We start from the raw sequence: 22,458 nt of genomic DNA, 5'->3' as shown, positions 1-22,458 counted from the left end.
AGCAGTTGGCCAGCTTTTCCCTTCCTCCTCTTGGCCTCCTCCCTCCCCGGGCAAAGGAGCCCCATTACCCCTGGAAGACCCCAAAGTGTCAGCCAAGGGACCTTTTCGTGTGGTGCTTGCGTTGCCTATCTGAGCTGCCAGGCTCTTCTTCCTTGACAGCAGATTTTGAATGAAAATGGATGAAGTGGGTCTTCTGTGAGCTAGAGCAGCTCAGCTGGTGGATCTCACTCCATTCTGAGTGTAAGATGCAGTCTGTGTTTTCAAGAAAATTGCGCATGTTACAAAGATTAAGCTCTTGCTTGGATGGATGAGGAAGCCTTCCTGGTCTTTCTCTAGAGAATCGTTGTCCACAGGAGGCCTGATGGGTTCCTTACAAAGTATTCTGCAACCCGTCGATGGTTTGTGGAGACGCCTCCAGGTTTAAGAGCATGAATGGAGGAGAGATGTATTCCTGTGCACCTGTGCTGAGGTTTGCGTTGGGCTGAAAGGGGTGTGTGAACACCCCAGGGATCAGCTGCCCCCCAGTGACACTTCCCACTGCCCCGGGGCAGATTCAGCACCGGGAGTGGAGTTTCTCTTCCCCCTGGGCTGGGAAGCCAGTTTCCTCCGGCCAGCACCTGGGAGAACAGAGCTGCCTGCTCACGAGGCCCGAGCTGGAAAGTAGAGACATGGGCAGCACGTCTAACCTCTGACGTCTCCAGATGTAATTGTCTCAAAGGGAGAATCAGAAAGCACAGCTCATCAGGGGAATAATCACACATAAACACAGGATTTCGGTGAGATGCTGAGCGTGATAATAGGCTGGGCCCCTGCAAGAAAGATTACAGGGCCAGGCGGAAGCTTTTAAACAGCGACATTGTAGTTAACCACCCAGCTGGCTACTTTGAGAGGATTTAATGGTAATCAAAACTGTTATATGTGGCTGCCTCATCTAAACCTGATATTGATCATCAGCTGCAGGGAAGCATCTCATCCCTTCTAGCCAGCCTGGACTGGCTTTGGTAGCGAAGGAATAAATATATCACAAAAGTACCCCGTGAACTCCCCTTCCCCCTCACCACAAAGCACCCAGCTACATTGCCACATGGCTGGAAGAATACCATGCCTGGCAGCTTCTGGAACGTTGGCATGACTTGGGCAGAGAGAGACCACCCACATTTGCAGTATCATCCTGTGAAAAATGCAAAGAGGAGGAAGTCGTATTTTATGTGAAGGATGTGTACACTTGTGAAGAAATCTATGACTGGAGCATGGAAAGCAGATTGAGAGTATAGGGGTAGAAACTGTAGGAGACAGAAGCACCTTACTGGGGGGGGGGGTCTGCTATAGACATCCGAGCCAGACTGAAGACTTGGATGGTGCAGATTACCAACCATTCAAAAAAGAGAGATACAGTAGTCATGGGAGACTTCAGCTTCCCCGATATCTGTTGGAATGCAAACTCTGCCAAGAAGGTAAGGTCCAGCCTGCACTCTGGAGTCTTAAGAAGGCCAATTTCAAAAAGCTTAAGGAGCTGCTGGGTGAGATTCCCATGGTCAGAAATACTCAAGGAGAAGGGAGTACAAGTTGGATGGGGATTTCTAAAAGGAGAAACTGGAGTTTCTTTGAAACACGGTGTTTGGGCTTATTATATATGTCTCAGGCTCTCTCCACACAAGCACACCAACTACTCAAGAAGCCTGCTTGATGCAGCATTTCCAGAGCAGTTGAGATTCCTGCACTGCAGGGGTTGGGCTAGATGACTCTTGGGGTCCCTCCTGACTCTGCGATTCTATGATTCTAAGCCTGAAAAGAGAGGGGGCACCCCCTGGGAGCGAGAGGAGCCCAGTCAAAGAGAGGCCTGCCGTGAGTCCGAATGGAGCTCTGCTTCCCAGTGGGAGCCAAAGGCAGAAAGGTTTCGGATGGACGGCAGCCTCCCTGGGAACGTCTCCCATTTAATTCACTCTCAGCCGTACAAATTGCCAGGAGTTTAAAAGGTGTCAATTAATGGATCCCGAGTTACAGGTCAGTGGCAACTGGAGTCCTCACAAAGGCCTGGGAGGAAGCAAGGGAAATGCCACTGTCCTGATTGACGGAAGCTTCGCAGTTCGCCCATGACCCATTTTTTCACTTTCTTCTTCATTTTCTTCGGGTTGCTTGGCAACAGATGGTGCATTCTTAAAAAGGCTAAATCCCAAGCCTTGAGCACAGGCTCTGCAATGAGGCAGGTCGTGCGTTTCCCTCCCAGGGCTGGGTAGTTGCCAGGGCTGGTTAGGATGAGTAATTGTTCCCATCATGGGTCCACCTGGGCCTCTGCCTTTCATTCTGTCCTTTCTGTCACTTGCCCTTTGTGAGCTGAGACATTTGCCACAGGAGCCAACCCGTCTTGCTACACACACACACACACACACACACACACACACACCTGTTTTGGGGCTGTGGGGAGAGAGGTGGAACCAAAAATGACTTCAGTCCAAACACAGGCATCCTCTGTCCTTTGTATCTTCAGGTTGGCATTTGCACATCAGAGATTGCTTCCAGAATGACTTCTGAAAAGGCTGCGTGCCTCTGGAAAGCAGGTTTTCTGTAAAGATTCAAGAGCAAGCTGTGAGATTCTGGCTTGGCTCCTCTCTGCTCAATGTAGCACCCCAGGAAACAGCTGCATGAGTGGCGAATGTTCATGTCCCGTGATTTTTACCTGTGTCGCAATAAGCAGCCGTGCGGACGAGTTCCGAAAGAGCATTCCTGTGGGGATCCAGGGCCAAGGAAGGGGGTTACTGCTCTTTCCCTTAGGAATGAGCTCAGCTTATGCTGGGGATTGTCTAAGCTCCGTGCCAAGATCACACGCAGGGTTGTTTTTGTATCGACTGGAGAATCAATGGCTTTAAGCTGATGTGAAAAGCAAACGGCAGCGTGTCTTCACATCTTGAGGAAACATCATATTGGGCTGCCTGGGAAAGAGATGATTGCCAGGCAGAGCCCAGCTCCCTCTGCCAGTTGTCTCACTCCGAGAAGTCTCAGGTCTCCCAGCCTCACAGCTGGCAGAGCTCTCCAGGCCCTTCTAGGTGTGTGTGGGGGGGCGCCTCTTCTGGCAGGCTCAGCTTCTATGTACAAGATTTCAGCTGGTTGTGAGGAAGGATGCAAAGTGGTGGCTTTGCATCTTTCCTTTGGCCTGGAATCCCTCGGTCCTTCCTCCTTTCCTCAGCAAATGGTGCTTTTCTTTAGGAAAGCTGAGCAGAAGGCATTTGGGGCAGTGGAGGAGTGAGGGAGATACTTTTTTTAGTGCAGGAGACTGAGCTACACAACATGGTGCTCCCTCCTTGGACATCTTGAGACTTAGGCTGGTGCAATGCTCGTTTGGAGCTGCTGACTCTGCCCCCTGCTGCCCCGCAATGCACAGGGAGGGAGGGAGGGAGGGGGTCATTCTCCCTGCCCTCCCGGGCCGCCTTGTGGCTCCTCCTCATGCCCACTATCTCCTCTTCTTGGCTTGCTTTCAGTGAGTGCCATAATTCCTCTGATCGAATCAAAGTGCGGGTCTGGGACGAAGACGACGACATCAAGTCCCGGGTCAAACAGAGGCTGAAACGGGAGTCTGATGACTTTCTGGGGCAGACCATTATTGAGGTGCGAACCCTCAGCGGGGAGATGGACGTCTGGTACAACCTGGGTAAGAAACCTCTTTTCTTGTGTTGGCATTTAGGCAGATGCTGAATGGGAAAGGGGGCGTAGCTCAGGGGTAGAACATCTGCTTTGCAGGCAGGTTCAGTGTTCCTGGGCCCATGCTGCTTCGCTTCAGTTGGAAATGTAGCTTTGCAGGCCTTCAAAAATAAAGGGAAATTGTGTGTGAGAGACTCACAGAGAGACACACTTCAGTCTGTGCTCAGCCAATAATTTAGTTTCTGGGCCTCAAAAATACAAGCTGCAAAATCTTTCCACCTGGAAGCCCTGCCAGAGTCTGGCAGAGAGGCCACAGAAGTGGCTTCCCTGAGCCCTTATGGCATCTAAGAGACTTTCCCCTGCAGTGCTGCCTTCTGAGCTCTGACTCGGCTGCACCACCAGGAGTGTCTGCAACCTCTGACTGGGCTCCGAACCCAGATCCGCTGCCTCTCGCTGTGCACACAAGCAAGAGAACAGCCGCCATGAAGACTCCCCCAGAAGAGTGTTGTGGGCAGAAGCAAAGCCATCCGCGGACACCTCTCTTTAACACCCCCCACGAGGCAGCAATATTTGGGGAAGAGTCTGGCTTGGTGAGCGCTCCAGGCAGATGGTGCCTGAGTTTGGGGGCAGGGCTTGGTTGCCTGCAGGAGTCCTCCGCTGCCCCCCTGCTCTGCTGAGCCGTCTCCTGCTTTCTTGCCCGGGCTCTTGTGGGGAGGGAAGGTTTGTGGGGGGACATTTCAGAGAGGGAACTCTCTACCTCCTTTCACAGCCTGTGAAGTTGGCCTGTTCCCCATCTTCCTGATGGGCAGCTCCACGGCAGGTGCTCCCATGGCAGGCTTGAGTTGCCTTTTGGCTGAGCCATCCCAGGGCTCTGAAGACACGGAAGCCTCCTCCTGCCTCTTCCCTTGTCTCCTTCCTCTGGAATTGGATCCCCTGGCAGGAAAGGGCTGTTTCAGTTTCTTGAAGCCCAAGGCAGGATTGCTGGCTCTGGGGCAGCCGGTTGAACCAGAGCCTCCAACTCCAGGCTTTTATGGCCAAGGGCAGGATCCTGCCACTGACATTGCAGTGACTGAGGGGACACAGGGCTGCAAAGAATGGAGAATGGGCTGCAAAGTTTGTTTGTGAGCCAGGTGGGCATGAGCAGGGCTGTCTTGTTGGCACAGCTCTCTGTCTGCAGAGCCCCAAAGGTGATCTTAAGAGGCCCACAAACGGGGGAAGGGGTGCAGTCCTAGCCTTGGGGTACGGAGTGTAGGGTTAACTCTGTTTTTTAAAAAAGAGAGCGTTTCATTTTTTTTGGTTTTTCAAAGACTTACAAACGTACAAATTACAAAGACACAAATCACATACATTTCTGATACACATATATTCAACTTCCCTCCCCTCTTTTTGTGGTTTCTTTTTATTTAAAATTTTCATACTGCATTTTCCACATTGCTCCATCTTTCAGTTATTCTTTAGTTTCTCTTAATAATACGTTTAGCTGTTTGTTTTTCGTTAACCCCCGCAGGTTTAGCTCCGTCTGCCGCTCCCCTTTCCTGTGCCGCCCTTTCTTTCTGTTTCCAGCCTGGCTTTCTTCCTCTGGCCAACCTTGCTGTGCTTTTGTGGACACCCAAACCGTGTTAGGGGAGGCTCAGGGTTCCCCTCTTGAAAATGGGCTCGTTTTTCCTTTTAGAAAAAAGAACAGACAAGTCTGCCGTGTCCGGTGCCATCCGCCTGCAGATCAACGTGGAGATTAAAGGGGAAGAAAAGGTGGCCCCTTACCACGTCCAGTATACCTGCCTTCATGAGGTAAGCTCCGCAGCAAGGTGAGCAGGGTGGCAGCGTGGCAGCGTCTTTCCTCCTCTTACAAAAAGAAATGTTGTGGCACAGTGAATTCAGCATCCCCAAAGGCGATTCCTCTGACTCTGGAAACCCCTGTCCCTTGCCTGCGTCTCTTGGACTCCAGGGGAAACAGGCAGGCTAGTGGGGCAGAATGGGGGCAGATTCTGGGCAGACAGAAGCCCGTCCTTCTTCACACATGCTTAAACTGTGGATTACGCCCCTGCAAGATGCCATGACAGCCACCAGCTTGGACTGCTTTAAAGAAGGATGAAGCAGATTCATGGAGGAGGAGAGGGCTACCGATGGCTCCGAGAATCCTTGGCTTTGCTCTTCCTTCCCTGTTGGTGGCAGGGGTGCCTCTGAATGCCAGGTCCTGGGCATCCCAAGGTGGGAGAGGTGCTGCTTGGGACAAATCACAACAATACAAACACAACCCCTAGGCTAATAGTTAGTAGAAATTATCATTCAAATTATAGGAGTAAGCCAATCAAAGTTCATCTGTACAATATAACAGAGTGGTAGTTTCAGCGGAAGACGTCTCAAAAGCCTCAAAAGGACAGTGTCTCCAGAATGATGCTACTGTTTTGTAATAGTCTTCATCAGCCGATATTTTTCAACAGAATATGTAAGTAAGATTCATGCTAAGGATCAGTGCTCACTAGATAGGTCTTCCGTTGAAACTTTTGAAAAACTATTTTGAGACTGTCCTTAGACATCTGTTTTGAACACACGGCTTGATGGTCCTCGCTACCACTCTTGTTATATTGTACATATGAACTTTGGGTTACTCCTATAATCTCCTGCACCGCAGCCTCTGGGCTCCGATTAAAATCCTGGAAGTATCCTAGTTCCACGATGGTTAGACGGCCATGTTCTCAAAGTTCCAACAAGGAACCAAATGGAAAGGAAGATGGACTCCGTCTTCCCAACATTGTCCTTTTCAGGCTGCGTTGGCTGAAGGGCCTTTTGCCTCGGTGTGACTGTTCATTACTGAGCTCAAGAGCGGACGAGAGCTGTCCCTGAGCAGCCTGACAAGGCAGAAAGCTCAAAGATGATTTGTGCCTGAAATTGAGCCAGTGGGGATGTCATTAGGAAATTCATTTGCATGACAGCAGCAAAGAACGGAAAGCTGGCGAGAACTGAATGTCTAGCAGGACACCAGTATGTGAACTGCTTAAGCCATTTCCTCACCGCCTTTCTCTGCCCAGGCACCTGATGTTTTCATAGCCCCTCCAAAAGGGGGTTTAATTGGGGTGGGGAAACTCTTGCTATCATCGCTTTAGGGAGTTCCATTTTGCTCTGAAGAGTGCGGTTCAAACTCCACCTGAGTTGAAGCAGGCAAGCTGGTTCGCCATCAGGCCCCTTGCCGCCAACCGGCTCGTCCTCTGGGGCCGCCTGGCCTGTTCAAGGAAGCTCTTGGCCCCAGGCAGGCCTCACAACCTTCTCTGGTTTTGCCTGCCCAGCAGAGCTGCCCAGTCTGTGACCTGGTTCTGTCCCTGTCACAGTTTCCTGATCGCTTGTGGGGAACAGAAGAAGAGCCTGCTGGATCAGGCCAGGGGAGCTGCGAGTGGGAAATGGAAGCTCAGACACAGAAGAGAAGCCTTCTCAGGCCACCTCTCAGGCATCCCGGGTAGCAGCATCTCTATCGTCACTTCTATCCCACCTTTGCATAGAGAGCTCAAGGGTGGCAAACCCTGATTTGATCCCCTGCCCATTTTATCTTCACAACACCCCTGTGAAATAGAAAGAGTGTCAAGGTCACCCAGGGAGGATTTGAACTCTTCACACAAGATCTTTAGCTTTCTGCAGAAGAGGTTGATTAACCAGAAAAGATTTGGGTGGGGACAGCAGAGGTTGTCAGGATGCAATGCTGGAGGAGAGAGCAGCCTTCAGGCCAGGGGGAAGGCGAGGGTGGGGGACGAAACCCCACAAGTTTCCCCAAACTACGAAGGCAGGTGGACTTTGGCCACCGGGCAGCTGCTCTTTCTGAGGTCTTTAAGCGTACCCCATGTATGTCAACGATAAAGGGAAACCTGACTATGAGGGTGCTCTGTACCCTTCCGTCCTTCTGTTGGGTCCACACCCAAAGCAGCGCTGTGTCCATGTCGGTGGCCAGCAGCAGCAGCAGCCCCTGTGTTGATGTGCTGGTCTCCTCCTTTTCTGGTCCAGAACTTCTTCCACCACCTGACAGATGTGCAAGGAAACGGGGTGGTGAAGATTCCTGATGCCAAAGGGGACGATGCCTGGAAGGTTTACTTCGATGAGACGGGCCAGGAGATTGTGGACGAGTTTGCCATGCGCTACGGGATCGAGTCCATCTACCAGGCCATGACGTGAGTTCCTGTCCGATGCTGAGCATCCCTTTCGTCCCGGGTGCCACTGAAAGGTCTACTGCGGAAAGGTTTCCTGGTTAGGAAAGGGCGGACTTGCATTTGATGCGAGAAAGTTGAGTCTGAGAGCACCTCAGGAAGTTGTGATGGCAGGACTTTTAAGAACCATCGTCCTTTAAAAACCTGCCTTCCCCAAACTCTTCTGCAGAATATGATCCTGGCCTTTGTCGGCCATCAGATTCCTCCTCGCATACTTCCATTTAAAACACCAGTCTTGCCAGCTGCAGGAGCTCTGCTGATGCTGATACTGCCTTGTATCTTAATGCTGTTCCCTTATTCCAGGGTGCCAAAAACAGTGCCGGGTGGGGCTGGAGGGGGCTGGGGTGCCAGTAGACTGCGCCTGGTGCTCCCCTTGGAGAAACCGGATCCAGGTCCCCCAGGGAGGCTCAGGGAGCTTGTACATTCCTCTGGGCTCCTCCTGCCATCCTCAGGAAGGAAGTGGCCTCATTTGCATTTTCTTACTTAATTGCTCTCATTAAAGTGCAGAAATGAAACCCTCCTGCAGGAAAACTTAAAACTCATTCCCCCAGCACTAGGGCTTGTGGGATGATTAAAGTAAACAATCAAAGAAAAACTGCTATAAATAAGGGAAAACAGTGCTTGAAAGGGGATAATGTTACAAGACATGACAGGAGAGAAGCACTCTCTAATTAATAAGAGTTGGCGACAAAGAGAGAGGCTGAGCAAGTCTTGCTGGAAAGTTGCTGGAGGGGAAGGGCGGAGCTGAGCAGAGAGGGGCTCCTGCTACAGATTCCTAAGCAGGAACGCGAAGCAACAGGAGGCTCTGCTCTGCATCCCAGGTCCTGGGAGTCTCAGGTGGGGAGAGCCCTCCTCCTGCTGCTGCTTTTTGCTTCCTTCCCAGGAGAGGCAGTGAAGGATGTCTTGCCGTTGGGAATGTCCTTGCAGAGCACTGGGCAGAGGGAGGGGGGCTTCGGTTCCAGGGCACTGGATAAGTTTATTCCCAGCTGCTTCCTTATTCTGGTGCATCTTTTAAGGCTAGTTAGCTGTGCTCCCCGTTGTGGCCCCGTTGATGCTGGGGGTCCGGGAGAGATGACTTCGAACCTTTCCTGGCACCGGCCCACTTGCAGCCGGGATTCTGTATGGTGTGAAGCTCTTTGTGTGTCATTCTGTTTGGGATGGATCATGGGTTGGGTCTTGCTCATCTTCTGTGCCTATTATGGTTATGAGTGGGATTTCCCCCCCCACACACACACACCTGAGCCTCTCTGCTAGATCCTGAGGCCCCTCTCCACCCCCACTTCCCCCATAGCGTGGTGCCTCACCCACTCTCTTGAGTCACTTGGAGCCATTTGCTCTGGAGGAAGCATGGGGGGGGCGGAGGGGAGATTTTTGCTCTTGACTTGCGCCCTGTGGCCTGGTTTTTGCAGAGTGCTCCACAAGGGGCTGGCAAGTGGAGGGCTGTGTGTGTTGGAGTGGATGAGCTTCTGCTGCCCGCCCCCAGCATCTCAGTTACCCTGTGATTTCTGGCACAACAGAGGTTGGGTTTATGCTTGGCAGGAGGGGGGGGGGCACGTCTTTTTTGAAGATAAAAGGCACCGTACGCATGTCCTTCCTTGAGATGGCTGTGAGCATCCCTGCAGCTTCTGCCTGATGGCCCCCCCCCGATGGCTTCTGTTCCCCCAGGCATTTTGCATGTCTCTCCTCCAAGTACATGTGCCCGGGGGTGCCAGCGGTGATGAGCACCTTGCTGGCCAACATCAATGCTTACTATGCTCACACAACGGCCTCCACCAACGTGTCTGCCTCGGACCGCTTCTCGGCTTCCAACTTCGGGGTAAGTGCCCCTGCTGTCCCCACCCCCCGCCCCCTGCTTGCTTGCTTATGGGTCCAGGTTCAAAGGGACAAGGAACATCATTCTGCAGGTTGGAAGAAACACTGCCGCTCCTTCCTGCCAAGGCAAGTTCCTCTGCGCTCACAAAGACACTTGCCTGAGTGATGCTGGTGTAAAAATTGGGGGTTGGCTTTTGCTGCCCAACTCCCCGTGGGACTGAGTCCCCTAAGTCCATGATCACTCAGAGAAGAATGGATGGGGGTGGGATCCAGTGGAAAGCAAGGCAGATCTTTATTTTTCTGTTGCAACAGAGTTCCCTCCCCACCTTCCAAGGAGGGAGAGACCCTAAACAAAAGTGTGCAGGAACCTTTAAAGACTTTTTGCCCAACCCCTTAGCCAAAGACCACCCCCAAATCATCATACCTACATCACAGAAGGAGGCGGTCTACAGCAGAAATCCTGCCTGCCAGGATACCTGATAATGGTGACTGATTGCTTCAGCTGGGCATTCTTTTGTGATGGTAAATACTTTAGTTCCTGAACCCAGGTCACAGGCTCATCCTATCCATACATAAATACGCCCTTAAGACAGGATTTGCAAGTGAAAAGACATTGGAGAGGCTTTTCCCATTTGCCTCCCTTACAGCAGAGGAATATTTGAGGTCACTGGGAGAGTCAAAAAGGCTTCAGAATTGCTCTCCTCTTCTGTTTCAGACACATGCCTTATATATGTGTGCATTTATGAATATTTATTCTATATTTTAGACCTTAGAATTCTTATAACAATGCCAGGAGCCTGCTATGCCTGAAATGAATAAATCGGTGTTTGCATGCGGTTCTTTGGCAAAGTGGATTTTTGATGATGCATGCCTGACAATGTACAATCTCAAAATTGTTTGTGGTGCTGCTCTGTGGTTTTAAAGCAGAGAACAAAACCAAGCAGTGATGTACCAGCTCTTTAAAGTGGGCATGGAAATGCCTTTTAATCCTTTCAAAGTTCCAAGGAATCAAGAGTTCCTAAACAACACTGATTGGCAGAGGAATCCACCCTGAGGAGTGCTGTTCTGTCAGGAAATAAATAGGATCCCTTAGGAATCACCTAAGTGGGGCTGCTCTAAATCTTTATGGGATTCCTTGTTCCCACAGAGAGGTGATTCGTAAGGGATCCTATTTATTTCCTGACAGAGCAGCACTCCTCAGGGTGGATTCCTCTGCCACCACGTTACTCCTCAGGCCTGCGGGCCCAACGTGGCCCTTTGGGCATCTCTTTCACCCTCTGGACTCTGTGCAGGCCACGCCCCATCAAGGGCCCTGCTTCACGCCCTTCTCAGGTGCCTTTGCCCGGCTGGAATATGCCCTTGAAGTGTGATGGTGCCTCTCTCTTGCCTGAATGGAAGATGGAGCAAAGTGTGTGCAGAAAAGGCATCTTAGCCCTTTGCAGGCTGCTGTCCAAATGTGATCTGCTCACTTTTGCCACTGCCATGGCAACCCTGGGAGGTTGCATCCCTCGGACGGAAAAGGATTCTGCTCCCGCTGCTTCAATGGATGCAAACCTTTTCACTCTGTTTGTGTGTCCCGACAGGAATAAGTGGCCCTTTTGGGGGGGGGAGAGAAATGTACCCCAGAAGGGGAGCTCCCCTTTTGGCCTGGAAATAGGTAAGGAACACTTTTTGGCCGCCCCTCTAACACATCCTCTTCTCCTCCCGCAAACAGAAAGAGCGGTTTGTTAAACTTCTGGACCAGCTGCACAATTCCCTCCGCATCGACCTGTCCATGTACCGGGTAAGAGCCACACAGAGAGACTGCGAATCGTGAACCCCCCTCCTGAGCCTTCAAGTGCCTCGCATTCATTATGTCAGTAATCCTCGCTGCTGTGCTGTAAAGTAGGCCAGCCTGATTATCCCCATGTTGGCCTGGGAGGGTGAGAGAGGCTTGTCTCGGGTTTTTTTGACTGAGGCAGAATTTGGACAGGGGGCTTCCTGGCTCCCATCAAGTGGAGTCCTGCTAGTCCTTTCAGCTTTTTTATTTTCCCAACCAAGGGTAAGATATGTCTTGAGCAGACAAAGGCCGGCTGTCTGGGGAGTTGTCCTTCCTCTTTCCAACTCAGAAATCTTCCTGTGGGAGGAGGAGACTTCAGGACTTAAATATGGAGCGTAATGGTAACCTTTTGCAGAGTTGCTGTGCCCCCATCTAAATTAGCAGAGATTGGGAACAGGCTTTTCAGCTCTTGCCAGGTTGATAATGCCCTCTCCAAAAGACTTGGGGTGGGGAGGGGAGCCGCTCTCTTGCCTGCTCCTTCTGCCCTATGAACCATGGTCAGTGCATCTGCCCAGACCAATCCAGTATTGCCACACCCAGGCCAGGAAAGCCCAGCCTCTAACACTCCGGATTCGGTTTGGGTGGCTCTTAGTTAGGATCCCTTGACGGATGTTTCCACTGGGATCAGCTGAATGGCATCAACTCAAGCAAGCCTCATTGCCAATTATTTTCTCTTTGCCCCCTTAAAGGTGACCTTAGGAGGACTGTGATATCTAAAATGGGTCTTTATCGTCTTCTGGATAGCCTCCGTTCCCACTATTATTGCTATAGCAATGCGGGGCATGCTGCCATTCAGTGGCAGGGAGAGTTTCTCCTCCTTGCGCTCAAGTAGAGAGAGCTGCTCTGCTTTGGCATACAGCCAGTCTGACACGTGGCAACAGTGTTGAGAGTTTCAGTTTCATTTTTGCAGTTTGGGGTTCTGCATAGCAATAAACAAAAAAGAATGTGCAGGCACCATTGGCGAGAAGCAGCGCAAGGAAATGGCCTTTGGGAATGGTGTAATTATGCATTGTAGAATAATGCCGCTCGTTATGGGGGGGGGGGGATAGCTAATCCTTGGATGAGATGCCGGTTCATTCTGCTGCCAAAAATAGCCTAGTGTGAGCTGCAGTGAAATGTAATTAGATCTAATTTGTAATGATAAGACTCTGTTGCATAAATGGGCTCCTAATTGATTGTCCCCAAAGTGCAGCTGACGTTCTGTCTTGGGGAGCAAAGCCCTTCCGCATTAATTAAAGGTGTCTTCGGCCCTGGAAACGTCAACAAGGAGGGAGGGCAGCTCTGGCTCAGAAGCCAGCAGGGCCAGAAGCACCCAGAGAGGTTTCTTTCTTGTTGCCCTGGCTCTTGCTCACAGCCAACTTTTAAAAGGAAGCATCTGATTTGTTTCCTTGATGTTTATCATTCTAAGGATGTACTAGCACAGAGTGAACCAAGCGTGTGGCCGTTGGGTCAATTGGTATCATTGTTGTGACCAGGGAGACCCTGTGCTGTGGGGAAATCCCACTGCCCCTCGTCCCAGTCTCGTTTTGCTATGATGAGTTTTCCCCATCGGGTTAGACTCATGCAGGGTCTTCTAAGCGATGTGAAACTCCCATCAGCACCAGCCACCAAAACCAGTAGTCAGCAATGATGGGAAGTCCCAAAAACACCTGGAGGGTCACAGGTTCTCCACCTTTGGAGGAGCCTCATGCGCTGCTGCCTGTTGGGGCCGAGCTGGGTGTTTGTCCCTGGGTGTTTGGGCCATGCTCACCTTTTTGCATTTTTTAGAAGGGGATTTGTTTTTCTGCTAACAGAACAACTTTCCGGCCAGCAGCCGAGACCGCTTGCAGGACTTGAAATCTACTGTGGACCTGCTGACCAGCATCACCTTTTTCAGAATGAAGGTAGGGGTCTTCCTCCCGGTGGCTGTTCCTGGGCAAAGCCAAGCCCTCGCTCTCTGGCAGAGCCCTCCCCCCCTTTCTCTGGGGAGGAGTTCCAAGACAAGCACTCTCAGACTATCCAGTCTAAGGACTTGTCCACACTTTTGCCCTGCTCTGTCCAGGCACAGCTCCGTGCTTAAAAGCTCCAGGCATTGGGGGGGGGGTTCCCTGACGCTTTCCCTGCAAAAACTCACTCTTTAGTGCTCAATTGGAGCAAACATCAGTTCGGGTTTTCTGCAGATTGCCATTTGCTCCGATTGTGCTTCAAAGGGTAGGTTTTTCATGGGCAGAGCTCTGGAGCAAAAAGGGGTGCCCAGTCATGGAGCTTTGAAGTGCAGACCGTGCCTGGAAAGAGCAGAGAAATGTTAAATGCGGAGAAGCCTCCAGCCTCCTTGTCCAAGGAGAGGTCAGCCTTTGCCTCTATCCCCTCAGCAAGTGGAGATTCTGCTGCAGGTCCCAACTGAGTTGTTACTGTGTCTCGGTCACTGATGTGGCTATGAACTTTCCCGTGTGCTCATCTGACAGCCTTATTCGTTTGCCAGTTAATTAAATGCTGTTTATTTGTAAATATCCCTGGAAACAAAGTTAAGTACTGGAACAAAACAATTCATTTTACAGGAACAAGAAGCCCATTATTCGCAGTGTAGGCTGCTGATTGGTAATGAAATCTGCCTCTGTGCTTTTGCAGCTAACAGGGAAGCCAAGTGATGATTTCTGACACCCGTAAAGCTATTACCGCTTCAGTGTGAGTGCTGGTGCAGGAAGGGGCAGGCACACCTGTTTATTTTATCTGAACAAACAGGCTTATTCTGCTCCTGGAACACCAATACCTGTGCTGTCAAGTTGTTTTTCAGGCCAGGTTTGTTTTGACAGCTGCAGAAATTCAGAATAAATGTTCTGTAATGGTGTTTTCCTCTGTTTGCAAATGTTATGAGAAGCTGCATCTAAGGTTTTCCCTCTTCCAAAAACTCGGGTTTTTTAAGTCGCGGGGGTCGTGTTTATTCTCCAGAGCAGCAGGTTTCTAACCCCCCTTGTAGGCAACAAAGCCTCAGCGATCTGACTGCCAGCCTCAGAGGCGCGGCTTGTGCCACTTGCTGCTTCTCTCTGCCTCCCACCCTCTCCTGCCTCCCTTTCCAGGTCCAGGAACTGCAGAGCCCTCCTCGCGCCAGTCAGGTGGTGAAGGATTGTGTCAAAGCCTGCCTCAACTCGACGTACGAGTACATCTTCAACAACTGCCAGGATTTGTACAGCCGCGAATACCAGACAGACCCTGTGAGTCGAGGGTGACAATAGCTCAACTGGAAGCATTTTTATCCCAGAGTGGCTTAGTAAGAACGGTCAGAGTGTCTCTGCCCTTAGGCCCAGACTTCCTTTTGTGGCACATGTTCCGGGCTCAGTCCACGCCTTGAAGCTCAGCGTCAGAGCATCCCCTGCCAGCGCTCTCCCCAGGAAAACCCGTCTTTTACCGCTGAATTGGAGCAAATGGCAACCCACAGAAAAACCAGTTGTCGTTGCTCCGATTCAGCAGCTAAAGACGGTTTCCCCCCTAGAAAGTGGGGGACGGGGGATGGGACACACACTCGGAGAAAGAGCCTGTGCCTAGAAATGCAGCACAGAAAGCAGTCTGGATGAAGCTTAAGAAAGACGACACCGAGGGTGGGAGGGAGAGGGGAAAAGGAAGCCCAGATCTCAGTTGCAGAGTTCTGAAATTGAAAAATTTGGAGAGCAGTAGCACCAATTCCAGGGGGCCCTGGGAGCCCACAATTTTTTTTGCTTCCCTCTTGTGCTCTGGCCCATTTGCCCATCTAGTGCCTGTTGGTTTTCCTCTAGAACAAAGCTCAGGACATGCCTCCCGAGGAGCAAGGCCCCAGCATCAAGAACCTGGACTTCTGGCCCAAGCTCATCACCCTCATTGTCTCCATCGTCGAAGAGGACAAGAACTCCTATGCCCCCGTCCTGAACCAGTAAGAGCCCCTCTTGCTTTGCTGCCGGAAGCAGACTCCGTGAGCCGGCTGGATTCGCCTTGCCTGCCTGCCTTGTCTTTTTGGCTTTTCTGCCTTTCTCGTCTCGTCTGCCTTTCTGACCTGTCTGTCTCTTTGGAGAGATTGGGGTGACACTGTTTCAGTGGCGTTCCCACTCACACCCCTGCAGCGTTAGAGCTCAGATACTATCCTGACGAGTGGGGTGAGAGCAGCTCCTCTTTGGGCTTGCCTTCCAGGGTGCCTTTTCCCTGCTCCCCCACCCCACCCCAAGCATGTGCATGCCCAAGAGCTCTGTGTGGATGTTAGGTCTAAGCAGGGCTGGGGGAGGGGCTGCAAGCGTAGGGCAAGTGAGTAACACAGCAAGGTGGTCAAGGGAGCAAGAAGGGCAGGATGTAGCCCAGGGGGCTCTCACCCAGGCCAGGAATTTGTGGTAATTTGGGGGACATACCTCAGAGGCCAAAGGTTGCGGGATCCTGCAGAATCCCTCTTGGCAGCGTCTTCTGAGAGCGATCCACCATCAGGGATCTTCCCTTCCCTTTAGGTTTCCTCAGGAGCTGGCTGTTGGGAAGATCAGCGCCGAAGTCATGTGGAACCTCTTTGCTCAGGATATGAAATACGCCATGGAAGGTAGGTGGCTGCTCTTGGCATTCCTTACTGCTGCAGAGGGTTTCACAAAAGCGGTTCCAGGAGATCCTTGCTCCCTGCTGATGAGCACATTTGCCAAGGCTGCTTCTAGTACCTTTTGATTTCCAGGAGGCTCCTGTCGAGGCTCCCAACCAGCAATAATAAATGATGCTGGAACTTCCCCTGCCTTCCAGCTTCTTGCTCGGCAACTGGCCAGTCACGTCCAGCTTGGGTAGAAGCCTTGCAAAGGCCGGCTGTCCTCTAATCAAATTACTTCTCCGCGATGCTGCAGCCGGAATCCCCAAGTGCTGTGCCGTGTTCTGCAAGGAGCTGCCAAAAGCTCCCGGGGGAGTTTCTCAGGCCATCCGAGGAATCCTTGCCAGCCCTCCTCTGCCGGCTCAGCACTGCTGTTGCTTCTTGGAACGGAGCTTGGCATCCTTCGCCCCATCAGGAGACTGAGGACTGGCCCTCCTCCTGCAGCAGGCGAGAAGCTGCCAACCCCTAAGAGCAGCCGCTGTCTCTGTCCTCTCTTGGCACAATCACCTTCCTGTTCTCTCTCCCCCTGGACAGGAGGCGGCATCTCTCTGCCCTTCGCCCCTGAATTCGTGCAGCTGGAGGAGAGGAACTCGCTGCTCCCCTTGATTTGCGCTGTGGGCTAGTACCTGAGTGGAGCAGGGCAAAGAGGGTGACCCCCAGTTCATGGGATGTTTCCATGGACCTTCGTCTTGGGTCTCTGCTTCTCCTGCTCTTTGGCATCCTGGGATATGGGGCAGGGGAGAGGGCTGCTTGCCCCCACCTCTGCCCCAGACCTGTTGCTGGTGTCCACTTTTTCATTGCCCCTTCTCACTGACAGGTTTACTCTACACTTTTATATATACGGCATGCTTTTTTAATGTATGCTTTTAAAAATTGAAGTGGTGCTTGTGGTGGGGGTGGGGGCGGTTGCGATGGTTGGAGAGGCCTGTTGGTTGCTCCTCTCTGCACAGCCATCTGGGGAGACAGGAAGGGAGATCTCTGGGGCTGGCTCTTATTCAGCCACATCCTGCACAACCGGCTTTGGCTGGCGACAGAACCAGCCTCTCCTGAGCTCCAGTACCTGGAGGAGGCTTGCAGAGCTGGCCAGACAGGGATGAGCGCTGATCCACTGCAAACTCCCCACCCCAAACTCTGTTTGCCAACTAAATGAGCCACTAGTCTCTGGGGAGCATTTAGGGGTGGCAGTCCTACTCTGGTTGTTACCTTAAATGATCAGAGCATTAGAAAAATCCAGACACCTAAGGTTAGTTTGCTCAATGTGAGGGATCAAACCAGCAGGAAGAATGCATAAGTGTGAATGCATGGCATGGATCCTGGCGTTAGATATTCCTCCCCCCCCCCCGCGATATCCTGGCAACATGCACACTCATTTGAGTAATAATTATCCCAGACCACAATGGGGGGAGAGGGGGGGGAAGGGGGCCAGGCGGTTAACTGCACTGAGCCATGATGAAGCGTCTTTCTGCGGGTTTGATTTCTCAACCTTTAAAGCCGTTGCTGCCTTTGCTCCCTTTTCGATGCTCTGGGTTTGAGCATGATGCATTTTGATCATGGCTAATAGGCACAGGGGATGTGATCTGTGTTTCAAGATGTCGCTTCAGGTAATTAGCATCCAATTGGTTCTGCTCCTGACACCTCGAAGAGCAGGAGAGTGAGACACACACACACACACACACACACCCAATCCTGGGATTTTTCTCCTCCCTCGGCTGCAGTTCCTTTGAACCCAGGCTGCAAAGTGGAGCTCTTCCTTAGGAGCACAGGGCAGCTCGAGGGTGACTCTTCCATCTCCTGCGTTTTGGTGGGCTAAGCCTCTTCCCTCTGGGCTCCTAATAATGTTGGGCGTGTGTGTGCTTTTTGTCTCATCCCCTTGCTCATCTCCTAAGTTCTGGATAGAATGAGCACCCTCAAGGCATCACATGGTAAGAGCCTTCCCTTTGGTGTCCCTTCCGAATGTTCTGCTAAAGACCTTTCCCCTCCATAGTGAGAATAATAGCACATAGCCTCCCCCCACCCCTGTGTGGTCTTCCACGTTAACAGATGTAGAACGTGAAGGGAGAGAGTGCCAGAGAGTGGCAACATGAGAACGGGGCTCCCCACTTGTGGGGTGCACCCTCCAGGGAGGCTCACATGGCACCTATCTTTAGATGCCAGGCAAAAACATCCCTCTTCTTCCAGGCCTTTGGCTAATGAAACAGATCTGTAGCCTTTTAAACTGGGGGAGGGGGCATATTGTTTTGGTTTGTCTTGTGTTTTTAGGTTGCAAACAGCCCTGTGATCCTCGGACAAAGGGCAGCATAGAAATTTAAATAATAACCATAAAGACGTGAAGGGTCCTTCTGAGCATCTCTCTCTAGAGGAGCGATTCCTGGCGAGGATGGGAGCCAAGCAGAGGCCTCTCTCTCATATAGAAAGGCTTCCCTCTTGCCTTGCTCCGCTTCTGACATGGATAGACAGGAGGATCTGCAGGACTTGGGAGTCAGGGAGGGCTGTGTGAACTTTGGTGGTTGGTTCACTGCTACCTTTTCTCTGTCCAAAGCCCCACCTATATTTCGCATCCGCATGGTCCTCTTCCAGGGTGGTAAGAGCCTTTTTTCTTTCTCCCTGACTTCATTCTAGTTTAGCAGATTCCCATCCCCCTCCCAGGCTGTGCGTAGATCGCAAACCCCAAAGTGATGCTTAGTTTGCAGAGCAGACACATCTGCCTGAGCCCCTCTCCATGGCAGGCCAGCTTGGGTGTGCTCTCCCACCCTGTAGAAACCCCCCGCCTGCTGCTGCTGCTGCTCCTCTGCTGTGAGTGCGCTTTCTCTCTCAGCGTCTTCTCAGGTGCCAGGTACTGTAGGGCCTCCTCCTGGCCCACCCTCCTTCCAGAGAGCCTCGCTGGGAGAGCTCCACGGCTTGGCAGTGTCCCGGTTTTGTGTTTTCATCAGATGTCCCTGGGAGGAAAAGCCTGTCGGCCATCGCAGCCCTTCTTCTCTTTAGGGTCAAGTGTGAAAACCGTAGCCGTTGCCAGCATATTGGCTCTTAGACGTCGCTGTCCAAAACTTCAGCACTGCAGTCTTAGAATCATAGAAGAGTTGAAAGGGGCTCCAATGCTCATCTAGTCCAACCCTGCAGTGTGGGAATCTCAACTAGATCATAGATGAGAGGTGGCCATCCAGGCTCTGTGAAGGAGAGTCCACTACCTCTTGTGGGAGTCTGCTCCACTGTCTAATGGCTCTGACGGTCAGAAAGTTTTCCCTGATGTTTAGTGGGGACTTCTTAAGTTCAGGGTATTGTCTGAAAGTGCAGAAATCTTGAGAAGGAGGTCTGGCCCCTTCTTGAAGGAGGCGGCACAGGATGCAAATATATACAGTGCCTTAGTGATGTGGAACTCAAGGCAGAGTCACGCTGGTCTATCCAGTGCCAGGCCACACCCAGAGCTGCCCAGCTTCAGCAAGGCGACTGCTTTGTGCCCTTTCAAACCGGACCTATCGACCTCCGTGGAGCAGGCAAATGCTTCTTCCGGCTGGTTCGGGAAGCAGCATGTGCTGGATTTGGAAGCTCGTTTTGGAGAGGTTGGAGGAGCCTAGATATACCGGAGGCCAAACCCAGTGCCCCCACCCCCAATTCCTTCTGGTTTGCCCAAGGACTGGCCTGGCTTGGATGAGACGGGGGCAGAGGGTGCTCCAGAAGACTCTCCAGCATTGGGGGCTGGTTTTGTTCCTAGGGATTTGCTTTGTGCTTCCTCCTCTAGGAAATGTGGAGCATCTTGGGAGGAGCACCAGCCCTAAGAAGCTGTTCTCCTCTCATTGCCATGGCAACCAGAAACTCTTCCCTTCTATTTTTGAAGAGCTGCCTGGAAAATCAGCTCCGGGCGGCAACCAAGTGAACTACAATGCCCTGCGATCGTTAGCAGGATCCCAGGTTGCGGGGATTTCATGGGTTTTGGACCTGCATCGTGTGGCAGGGCGCGCTGCCCTGCGGATGTGCGGAGGCTCCCGTTTTTGTGGCAGGTTGCTGGGAAAGGAGCTGATTGAATTACTCACCTGACAGCATTCTCGTTCCTTCTCTCTCCCTCTCTCCGTGTCTCTCTCCTTCTTCCTTACAGAACACGAGAAGCACCGGCTGTGCAAAAGCGCCGACTACATGAACTTGCACTTCAAAGTGAAGTGGCTCTACAACGAGTATGTCTGCAGCCTGCCAGCCTTTGCCGGGAAAGTGCCCGAGTACCCTGCGTGAGTACCTCCGGCTCCCTTGCAGGGCACACACCCCTCGCCACCCCTGCGCCACTGCCTCCCCCCTTTGGAAAGCGGAGGCGCCTTAGTCCTCCGGAGGATTGCGACTCACAGTGCCCTTTCCCGACATCCTCCTGCCTCCTTTGTCTTATGGGCACGTAGAGCAGAATGCTGCCTCCCCAGGTTAAAATGCCCAGTGGTGCGAGGGAGGCCTTTCTGAGGCGTGGGGTTACCTCTCAGAAAGGCCGGTCTCTGCCACTTACTCTTTCGGTTGTCAAGCAAGGCACACATTTCTGTTGGCGTTTGCTCACCCTCACCACCACCCCGTTCAGATAAAGTAATAAACAAACTTCGGAGGGCTCAGCCCAGCATCACAAAAGAAGTTCCAAAGGCCGGCAGTCTGCTGCCAGAGGGCTCAGAGCTGGTAGGGCAAGCCGGAGCTATCTGCCCTTGCTTAGCCCCTCTCCTGGAGGCTGAGGGGGCAGCTCTGGCCCCACAGAGGAAGAGCTGATGTAGAATAATGGAATCGTGAAATTGTAGAATTGGGAGGGGCCCAAGGGTCCCTGCAATGCAGGAATCTCAGCTAAAGAATCCCTACCCAATGGCCACCCAACCTCTGCTTTAAAACCTCCAAGGAAGGAGGGAGTCGGTTCCACTGTCGAGCAGCTCTTCCTGTCAGAAAGTCCTTCCTGATGTTTAACTGAAATCTCCTTTCTTGCAACTTGAAGCCCTGGGTTCGGATCCCAGCCTCCAGGGCAGGAGAAGACAAGCCTGCTCCATCCTCCATGGGACAGCCCTTGAGATATTGGAAGACGGCTATCGTATTTCCTTCCAGTCTCTTCTTCTCCAGGCTAAACATCCCCCAACCGTTCCTCATACGGCTTTGTTTCCAGACCCTGGATCGTCATGGTTGCCCTCCTCTGCACACCTTCCAGCTTGTCAACATCCTCCTTAAACTGTGGTGCCCAGAACTGAGTGCGGTATTCCAGGTGGGGTCTGAGCAAGGCAGAATCGAGTGGGACTTGCAGCTGTGTTCTCCCCCTTTCTCTTTTAGGTCTCCAGTTTCACCCTTGAGGGGAGAGCCACAAAGGCCCTCCCACTTTTCTCCAAGGGCTCATCCAGACTTCCTTTTGCACTGCTCAAAAAGGTTCCCCAGTCCAGCTTATAAAAGGCCAGATCAGACCCCTGGTCCATCTAGCTTAGTGGTTTTGACTTTGAGTGGCAGCAGCCGCCCAGGCTTTCTGGCTGGAGTGCCTGTAGCTCCGGAGCCCGGGCCCTTGTTGAACTGCAGCCCTTCATGTTTGCAAAGGGGGAGAGACCTGCCCCTGGGCGCTAGCAGTGTCAGAAGCAGGGCAGCTTTGCCGTTCCTTGTGTGCCACCCTAGGCCATAGAAAGGGGAGGGAGATTGCAAGAGCAGGAATAAGTTTGCTCAGTCAGCATCCTTGGTGGATGCAGCAGGGTCTCTTGGCATCTGGTTCTGGGGCTGAATCGCTCCTGTAGCTGCGATGTTTCAGGCTGTGGATTAGAACAGAACCTGATTGGGATCCAAAGTGACTCCTGAGTCTCTCGTGGGCTGGAGCAAGGCTTCCTTCTGGCCTTCCTGGCCTTGTCCTGAACAAAAGAAGCTTGTTAAGTGTGATATACTGCCTTGTTAACTGTGGTTCCAGACCTTTCTGGTCTTGTGGAAACTGCCTTTGGAGCCTGCGCAGTCACCAGCAAGAGCCTCCCAGCAGAATCCCGGCATGCTCTGGACCTTGAGTGGTGCCTCTTGGGTGCAGCCAGGCGTCAGCTCCCTGGTCCTGGACCTGCAAAGCAGTGTGAAGAAGGAAGTGTGAACCAGACGCCGGGCTCGGCAGCCACTCTGTGCCTCTGTGTTTCTGAGCTGTGAAAGGCAGAGTGTTCGGATCACGTAGAAAAGATGGCGCTTGTTCCACCCTGCTAATTATTAAGGGCTAATTACCCCCTTCTCCAAGCCAATTCCACGCTTCCTGTTTCTAGCCTACATGAGAATCTCCGCTGCCGGCTTCCACCACACAAAGCCCTGACTCTGAGCCGAGCGCCAAGGATGATTCAGTTGCTTTCAGGAGGAGAGCAAATCTGCATTTCTGAGCTGTGTCCCTGTGTACCCAGACTTGCCTAGGCTGCCCCACCTAGAAAACCAGGAGAACGCTGCACCCACCGAGTGCTTGGGTGGCAAGGAACTTGGCTCTGATTGGCTCAAGT

At 52.2% G+C, this 22,458-nt stretch overlaps 1 protein-coding gene across 1 annotated transcript in view; it reads left to right on the top strand.

Moving 5' to 3' along the window:
• UNC13B (unc-13 homolog B) overlaps positions 1-22,458 on the top strand; it is a 169,811-nt gene that overhangs the window by 117,302 nt on the left and 30,051 nt on the right. Inside the window, exons 18-27 of the mRNA XM_033164695.1 lie at positions 3,477-3,646; positions 5,309-5,424; positions 7,627-7,790; positions 9,492-9,642; positions 11,353-11,421; positions 13,251-13,340; positions 14,514-14,648; positions 15,207-15,340; positions 15,900-15,985; positions 20,109-20,235. Coding sequence (XP_033020586.1) covers positions 3,477-3,646; positions 5,309-5,424; positions 7,627-7,790; positions 9,492-9,642; positions 11,353-11,421; positions 13,251-13,340; positions 14,514-14,648; positions 15,207-15,340; positions 15,900-15,985; positions 20,109-20,235 — 1,242 coding nt within the window. The remainder of the gene's footprint in view (positions 1-3,476; positions 3,647-5,308; positions 5,425-7,626; positions 7,791-9,491; positions 9,643-11,352; positions 11,422-13,250; positions 13,341-14,513; positions 14,649-15,206; positions 15,341-15,899; positions 15,986-20,108; positions 20,236-22,458) is intronic.

Source organism: Lacerta agilis, chromosome 11 (genome assembly GCF_009819535.1).
Source record: "Lacerta agilis isolate rLacAgi1 chromosome 11, rLacAgi1.pri, whole genome shotgun sequence".
In the NCBI taxonomy this organism is placed as follows: domain Eukaryota; kingdom Metazoa; phylum Chordata; class Lepidosauria; order Squamata; family Lacertidae; genus Lacerta; species Lacerta agilis.
The sequence above is the reverse complement of the archived record's forward strand: the minus strand, read 5'-3'. Positions and strand labels throughout refer to the sequence as shown.